We start from the raw sequence: 9246 nt of genomic DNA, 5'->3' as shown, positions 1-9246 counted from the left end.
AAAATAAAAATTAAAAGAGTATTTTATATGTATTGTATAAGTATTTTATATGTTTTATATGTATTATATGTAACAGTTAATTATGACTGTTTAATTATAATTAATTACGATATTTGACAGGTAACCTCGTGCAATCGTTATTTTCATTTTCCGTGTGCTGCGGCCAGCAGTTGCTTTCAAGACAGTAAGAACTTGGCCCTTTTCTGCAGTCAGCATCTTGGCCAAGTTCCACTTTTATGTAAGTTTCTGATTTTTAAATTTTCTAATCTTTTTTTAATACTTGAAAATGAAGTAAAAGTAAGAAAGAAAGAAATTTTAAAGTTTAAATTCTATATATTTTTTACAGTAAAGAAAATTATTATATTATTATATAAGAAAATTATTTTTATAATTAATATAATGGTGAATTTATGCGAATTTTATTATATAAGTGCGAATTTGCGAATATTTTTTACAATTTTGAACTTTCACTCCTATAAAAAATATGAGAATTTGTCCTCTGTCGTTTCTCAAAGAAAAAATTTTGGACGGAAGTACTACTCATGTACAAATAGGATTGTCTAAATTTTGTTTTAAATGCGTTTTATGTAGTGAGTAAATATATAGTGAGTAAATATATTGCCATAATTTACTCGATAGCATGCGTGCTTATACATACGCATTTGTTACCTGATATATTCTCAAAACCAAATAATTTTTATCTAAATATTTTTAGCTATGGAGCTTACTTGTAAGAGATAAAATTTTGTAAATATTTTAACTATTTGATTTTTAAAGAAGTTAATCAAATGCATAATAATTTTACATTTATAGTATGTGGAGAAGTTACTTGCGTTCAATGTTATGGAATGGGCGATGTCTCGAATCTAGTGATGTGCTCCGTGTGCGGCCAACACTATCATGGTAGTTGTGTGGGTTTGGCATTATTACCTGGGGTGCGTGCTGGATGGCAGTGCGTGTCTTGCCGTGTATGTCAAGTCTGTCGGCAACCCGAAGATGTTTCAAAGGTTATAAAAATTCAAATAAATACAGAACGAATAGAGAAATGAAAAATGAAACTTAATCATAAAATATAATATAAAGTTTGATTTCGTTGTGATACTATTTGAGTAGTCAGCAATTTTTTGTTAAGTTGAAAAATTGTTTTCCCCTTTTCCGAAAAACTTAATTTTTTTAGTTGTATCTTTTTAGTTGTACTTATGAAGGAACTATACACACACACACACATCTTCTCTTTTGATTTTTATAAAACAAGATTTTTGTTATAGGTAATGCTATGTGAACGATGTGACAAGGCTTATCATCCCGGTTGTTTGCGACCGATTGTCACTTCTATTCCAAAATATGGCTGGAAGTGCAAATGTTGTCGCGTGTGCACTGATTGTGGTTCACGCACTCCTGGAGCTGGACTATCTTCCAGATGGCATTCTCATTATACCGTCTGTGATTCATGCTATCAGCAGCGTAATAAGGGTTTCTCTTGTCCACTTTGTAGAAAGGCATATAGGTAATCAAGATATTTCTTTTGCAAAATTTTTATATTACATAAATAAATAATTATAATATTTTGTTGAACTCAAATAAAATATGATTAATTTTTGTAGAATTTTGTAGAATTTTTATAACCATTTGTTAATTATATATTATTTTATTGATTTTGACATTATCATTTTCAAAGCTTTGATTCAAGTATATGAGGATTTATATATATTTATATTTATTGTTATTGTATGTATTATATTGTTATTGTATGTATTTTTATTATGTTTTTATTTATTTATTATATATTGCTTTTTTCTCTTTGCAGAGCTGCGGCATATCGTGAAATGGTCCAATGTCATGGTTGCAAGAAATTCGTGCATGGCACATGCGATCCCGAAGCGGATCCGCTTACTTATCAGCAACGTAAAGAAGCGAAGCCGGATTACGAATATGTTTGTCTGCATTGTAAGAGCATCGCCATGGTAGCCAGACGGAAGGACAGTATTGATGAAGGCGATTTAAGTCTAAGTGCTTCGCAAGAAAGTCTCGATGGTGAATCTTCTGAATTAGATTATCCAAGTGGTTGTTCCGAAGAAGCGCTTTATTCGGTCGGATTAGGGAAAGGGAAACCGTTCTGTGCCACAAAGATTGCAAAAAAAAGATTGGGGATTAGCGGCGGAGTTATCGGTAGGCCCAAAGGTATTGGAAAACTGGGTTATCAAAAGAGACAAAAGATGACAGAATTTGGAAGAAAGAGAGGGCCCAAAGGAAAAATGAGAGGATTTTATGGAGTACCAGAAGTGGGTTTGCAGGTATGTGGTGGTCCAAAATGATTTTTAATGTGTATTTTTACACTTACAAAGAATGTTATTTATTAATTTCATATTTTATTTTTTATTTTGGTATTAATAAATAAATTTTTTAATTAAAAGAATTGTTTTTGACGAAATCGAGGTAAATATTGAGATGGAGGGAGCCAGCAACATATGTTGTCAAGATCATGACCCTGATCTCCAACAGGTTTTAGCCATCGCTCATTATTCGTTAAAAAGTTATTAACAGTCAAAATTAGTAATTATTTTCCTGCTTTACATGAGTAAGTCAGATAACTTTAAACAGGGAGAGAGATATGAAGTGGACGAATTCAAGGAATACAACTTTCCGTGCGAAGTGACTTTCATCCCAACTCTCTCCCTGCCAAGAGGCGCGCGACTTTCTACGCGAAGCGACTTTCACTCCACTCCATCCCCTTCCCCTGCCAAAGGGCGCGCGACTTTCCATGCGAAGTGATTTTTCATCCCTCCTTTCTTCTTGCAAGAGACTGGGTGACTTTCCACGCGACAACATATGTGAAGGTCAAGGTAATCGGCGCTGGGCTCCCTCCATCTCAATATTTACCAAAATCGATTTGTTAGTGTACACATATATGTTTTCTTTGACTTTTATTTGTTTCTTTTGTAGTTTATTAATTGATACATATATATATGTGTATATGCATAGACTAGTAATGTATCGGATTGTAAAATTGCTGGTAGAAAGAATGTGATATTGGATATCCAGTCAATCTATTGATCAAACATTCGGTAAGGTAATCCAATCAGATACCGGATATTTCTAATTATTTGGTACAATTTTTCCATTCTAACAGCGAATTCGATTGAATGCATTTAATGCGCACTGGAGTACATTAAAGCCATTTTATACAAATTGACGTAAAAATGTGTGTTTAACATAAATATAAAAACGGATTACACTATAAAATTCTTAATACATTTTATTGCTGTTGTGTAAAAGTTTCTATTTTATAATTCTATTTTTATAATATGTTTCTATTTTATAATTCGAAATATTTGCACTTTATTATTACGCAGATTAAATTAGTGCATAATGGTTTTAATGTGCACTAGCACGCATTAGTACGTCCAACCGAATTCGCTATAGAAAAAAAAAAAAGAAAAGAAAGAAGGAAAGTAAGAGAAAAATAGCAATAATAATTTTCATTATCTCCTCAACGTGAAAAGAAAAGGAGGAAAGATGAACTGTGCAAGAAATTCAGTTGAAAAGAATAGAATTCTGCATCAATAACTTTCAATATAAAATTTTAGTCAGATATACAGGGTATTTCAAAAATAGTTGGCCAAACTTTAAAAGCATATTCCACTCATTGTAAGAATATAAAAGTCATATAAACATGGGTTTGGAAACGCTTCCTTTCCAAGTTATAAACATTTTTTTATTTTATACTTATATCTACATTTTATTATTTTATACTTATATCTGTATTTTCATCACAGAAATTGCTGGAAATGATTTCCTTCCGCATCGATGCATGCTTCGCATCACATGGATTGTCGACATTTAAAAATTCTTAAGAATATTTCATATTTTATCATACGCAGCGATAATATAATATGATTTCGGAATACTTCCGGAGTACTTCGATGTTAGAATAAGCTGCCATATTGATTAATACTATCTTTACTCTTAAATAAAGACTAATTCCATACAGACCTATTTAATAACTTTTTGTTTACTTTAGAAGGTGAATAGAGAAGTACAATTTATGAAATGTCGAAGCAAGGCATGCCGTCTGATGTACAATAAATACGTACAATTTAAATAAGAAATGTTTATAATTTGGAAAGGAAGCATTTCCGAACATGTTTATATTTTTTTCATCCTTACAATGAGTGGAATATCTCTTAAAGTTTGGCCAACTATTTCTGAAACATTTTGTATATATATTGCCAGTATTAATAATATCCGACTATCCGGCCAGATAGTAAGCCTAGGTGCTGAATACTTCCCGAATACTTTCCGGTACATTTCTATAAACAGAGTTTGTCTGTTAATGACCTATTTTGGATGGACTAAATTGAATCGAAAAGTATTATTTCGTAATTTTTGCAATAATTAATGAGATATTAATTTCAAATTAGTTAATTTTATTTCTTTTTATAAGAACATCATCTGATAGTTTTAGATAATATATCTTGTATAATAACTGGATCTATAATTTTCTCTGTAACTTAAATAAATTAATTCTTCTTTAATGCAGAGTCCGAATCCAGATTCATCCCAATCGAAGGAAGAAGAACAACTTGGAGGTGAGAACAGATTGATCTTGTGCTCGGCCAAAGATAAATTTGTTCTTACACAGGATATTTGTGTGATGTGTGGCTCGATTGGTATGGATCAGGAAGGTTGTTTGATTGCATGTGTACAATGCGGTCAGTGTTATCACCCATATTGCGCTGGCGTTAAGATTACTAAAGTCATCTTGCAAAAGGGTTGGCGATGTCTCGATTGTACTGTTTGCGAAGGTATTGAAAAATTAAAATACATATATATTTTAATTTCTAAAATGTTTGCTGTAGTATTATTGGTTTCATAAGTGAAAATAAGTGAAAAAAATAAATAATTATATAGTTGAAAAATAAAAGTTTACTTAATTAATTTTTTAACGTAAGTTATTGTTGAAATAAAATTCATTATATTATTATTTAATATCTAAAAATAGAGTCTAATATATTATGAATTAAAAAGCATTAAAAGCGTTAGTATATAACTTAAGATGTTCAGCAGTGATAAAAAAATTAATAGAATTATAAAATATCTTGCCTGATAATTTTATTGATTTTTATTATTTTTTTAACGTTATGTAACCGAGAAATTTTTAATGAGTTGAAAGAATTTTATTAGATATTCTAGTATTAAGTAGTTAATAGAATATTTTGTTTTGAAGGCTGTGGTGAACGAAATGATGAAGCTCGCTTGATTCTTTGTGACGACTGCGATATCAGCTATCACATTTATTGTATGGATCCGCCTTTAGATTATGTGCCGCACGGTACATGGAAGTGCAAATGGTGTGCGCAATGTCAGACTTGTGGTTCTAACGATCCTGGTTTTAATTCATCCTGGCAAAAAAGTTACACTCAATGCGGACCCTGTGCTTCTCACACCGCTTGCGTAGCTTGTCAAGAAGCTTATCAGGAGGGTGATCTCATCATTCAATGCGTCCAATGCGAAAGATGGCTTCACTGCGGTTGTGATTCAATTAAAAGCGAAGCTGATGCCGAACGCTGTGCCGAGGAAGGTTACGTTTGTCTTCTTTGTCGTCCTAGAGATATTCCCCCTCCTCATCTTCTCTCTAAACCTTCCTCGAAATTCACTCGGTCATCTTCTCCACCTCAAAATCGAAATACAGAATTATTTAAAACTTCCTCGCAACAATATATAATGGAAGGAGTATATCTTTCTGAAGTAGGGATGAATCATATCAAATCTTTAACCGCAGAACATCAGCAAACAAGAAAAAAGAAAAGAAAACAACCTCAAATGATGGATAAAGAAGCAGATATAATGGCGACTATTGAATCTGTCGTTGCTGGAGGAAGTTTAGACAATTCTTTAGAGGAAAATAACAAATTGGAATTGATGGATGTCAAAGATGAACCAGAAACAGTGCTGAAAGAAGGTATGGTATGGAACCAACCTCCTCCAGAAGGCTTTAGCATTTGCACTTCAGAAAATGGACTTCCTGTTTTACGAAGAAAACGTCAAAGAAATCTGCAAAAATTAGGTATTGGAGGATTTAGTGTAAGATTGAGAACCAGAAAAGACAAAGAAGAAGAAGGAGATGCTGAAAAACCTGGAGAATCTTCAATCATAGGAATGGGAGACGATAAACCCCGAAGGAAACCTCAGAGAAGAAAGCCAAAACCAAAACTGGCGGAATATTTTCCTATTTATATGCAAGAAGCGTTTTTTGGCAAGAATTTAATGGATACAACGAAAGAAAAAGATCTTGAAAGCAGCAGTGAATCTGAGGAAGAACATAAAATTCCTGAAAATGCCAATACAATTCAATTATCTCAAGATGAATTGAAAGTAATGGAACAAGTCAAAGCGAAGCAAGAAAAAGACGATGAAAAGATTGCTCCTGAGCAAATCAAAAGAGAAGAAATCGTGGAAGATGATGGAAGTGATACTGAAGCACTTGGAGATATTTTACCTATTTCCGGAGATTTATTGGATAGCGATTTAGTAAATACAATAATGAACGAAAACGATGAGGACTTAGCTAAAGCGAGCGAAGCATTGGATGAGTTGGATGATGCTCAAGGTGGAAGTAAAGATGAACTGACGGATATCTTAAGTCCACATTTTAATTTGGAGTCGATGGTCAGAGACACTGGTAAGTAAACTCTTTTCAAGTAAACATTAAATATTTTGTCGTAGTGTATAGATAATAGAATATTACTTTATTAATGATGTTAAGATAATAGAATATTATTTTATTAAAATTTTAATATTGTTTTAGTAGAAAGTATTATATTAAATATAGTTAGCTAAATATAAAATTGAACACATGTTTTTTTAAGGCTTACCTAATATGGACAGTAAAGACATCGAGGAAATATTTAAAGGCGTTCTGACTGATGAATCTCAAGAGTCTCAGGAATCATCGGTGTTCTCTGTCCAAGCTCAGACTTCGCATCCTTCATCATCTACTACTCCTTTAGTGTCACCCTCTCCTCATCCTGGTAAATACATATACTAAAAATAATATACAAGGTATTTTACATGTAGACATCATTTCAGAAATGAATTCAGGACGTAGAGAAATATCTGTAATTTGGAAACGAGGATAGTACAAATATAGATAATACAAATGTTTATAGGAACTTTCTATGTTATTTTTACGTCCTGAATTTATTTCTGAAGTTATTCCTACATGTTATGAAATATACCTTGAAATATGTATGTATAATTAAATGAAATAATAATTATATATTATAATAATATTATTAACAACGTTAAATCAAAATTTAAATAAAAATAAAAATGACAAAATTACAATAATTATTAAAAAAAAATAGTAAGAGAATTGAATTGATTAAGTAATATTGGATGCATTCAGAACGACCGTTTACTGAGCGCTCAGTGAGTTCTTTCATTTGATTGGCATATTCTATTGGCATAGATCAATATTAGATCAATCAGATGAAAAAACTCTAAACTGCTCTGAATGCATCCATTATTCATGTTATAAATTTGTGAAGTAACTGTTCATTAGCAATGTTAAATTTTCACCTTTTGTCTGCAACTTGAGTTTCCGAACTTTAATGCAGATTTTTATATTGTTTCGGACTGTAAAAGTCTGAAAAAATTTTTACACATTTGTGCAATCTTTAATAATGAATTATTGGATTGTAGTTTACTTATTTTGTCTACGTTTAAATTTATCTACCGGAAATCATAATTAAAAAATTAGCTGTGCTTTTAAAATATAACTTTGCCAATATAGAACTAAAATATGTCCTAAGATAATATTTGAGTATGCAAGTTTTTGAATATCTTGATATATCAGTTTTGTTGTGTTTTTGTGTTATCGAAATAAACTGAATTATATATTCATTTTATATAATAAGAAAATAAGAAAATTAATTTATACAAATATTAGAAGTAGATTATTTTATTTCTTATAATTTTTATTTTATATTTTATGTTATTAACATCAATTACTTTATAGGTATTCAAACAGCAATATTAGCAAGACCTCAAGTACCTGGTGCTCTACCTTCTGTTGGCCAATCAAACTTAAATTCTCCTATGAGTTTTCCACCACCTTCACCATATCACTCTGAATATAGCAAGTAAGAATAAACATATTTTGAAAATAATATCAAAATTAAATTGATTTCAAAACTGTATGTATATGTGCACACATTGCTATTAATTTTAATTCCTATATAATTTTAATTTTTTAAATTTTTTAGTAGTCCACAGTTTAGTCCAGCATTTTCGGAGCCTCCTAGTCCATGGGTGAATCCCGAAGATGAAGGAAATGCTCCAATAGGCAATGTTACCATTTCATACAACCAAAAAAGCAATCTAAAGATGGAAGCTGATGAAGCATTGGGTACTGCAGCGACAATATCCTCGGTTCTCTATGCTAATATCAATCATCCTGAATGGAAAACTGATTTTCCAGGTAAGAATACGTTTTTTAATTAAGGATTTTAAATATTTTATCTTTGAGAATTGTTATTTTTATTAAAATCTATTGATTCTTTTATCTATTGATTCTGCCAAATTAAATTTCAATATTATATCTGATTTAAAATATTGTTATTTTAATGAATATTTTTATTTTATAAAGTATGGGCCGAGAGATGTAAACAAATTCTGAAGAAATGGCGAGCACTTCCAACTGATAAGAAAGCTCCATATTTGACTCAGGCTCGAGATAATCGTGCTGCAGTTCGCATGAAAAAAACACAACAGGTAATTAATATATGCGCAGAAACAAGAAAAACGGATTTTAATTATCGCATTTACTTCTCTATTAATTCTTTAATTAGAATTTATGACTGAGAGAAGCGATAATTTATTGGGATAGCCAGTATTTCTAGGCGTTCTTCATTGGGATTTTTGTTCTCGAGCGTGTTTTGTGCTAACATTCAAGTGGAACTAACAGCTCGACAGTCCTGTGTGTCGTAAACTACATTTCTATTGTGAACTTCAGGATTTTTACTGGTTTCTTAAAATTAAATAATGTCCATTTTTTACGATTGGATGTCCCAATTATTTGTTTTGACAGATTTAAAGATAAAATAATAATTGAAAATAATTTAAATTAATTAGATAATCAAAATAATTTTTGAAGATGAATAAAGTGGATTTCGTTCCACATTTATGCATTAACTTTAGAAACGTGTAAATATGAATTTTATTATGAATGAATGAATGAAATAA

At 31.0% G+C, this 9246-nt stretch overlaps 1 protein-coding gene across 1 annotated transcript in view; it reads left to right on the top strand.

Annotated features, from left to right (window-relative positions):
• Positions 1-9246, top strand: part of LOC105624378 — a 52438-nt gene that overhangs the window by 4678 nt on the left and 38514 nt on the right. The window contains exons 2-11 of the mRNA XM_012205743.1: positions 121-238; positions 814-1007; positions 1269-1507; positions 1808-2294; positions 4541-4805; positions 5228-6682; positions 6870-7031; positions 8021-8144; positions 8268-8482; positions 8651-8775. Coding sequence (XP_012061133.1) covers positions 121-238; positions 814-1007; positions 1269-1507; positions 1808-2294; positions 4541-4805; positions 5228-6682; positions 6870-7031; positions 8021-8144; positions 8268-8482; positions 8651-8775 — 3384 coding nt within the window. The remainder of the gene's footprint in view (positions 1-120; positions 239-813; positions 1008-1268; positions 1508-1807; positions 2295-4540; positions 4806-5227; positions 6683-6869; positions 7032-8020; positions 8145-8267; positions 8483-8650; positions 8776-9246) is intronic.

Source organism: Atta cephalotes (genome assembly GCF_000143395.1).
Source record: "Atta cephalotes unplaced genomic scaffold scaffold00076, whole genome shotgun sequence".
Classification (NCBI taxonomy): domain Eukaryota; kingdom Metazoa; phylum Arthropoda; class Insecta; order Hymenoptera; family Formicidae; genus Atta; species Atta cephalotes.
The sequence above is the reverse complement of the archived record's forward strand: the minus strand, read 5'-3'. Positions and strand labels throughout refer to the sequence as shown.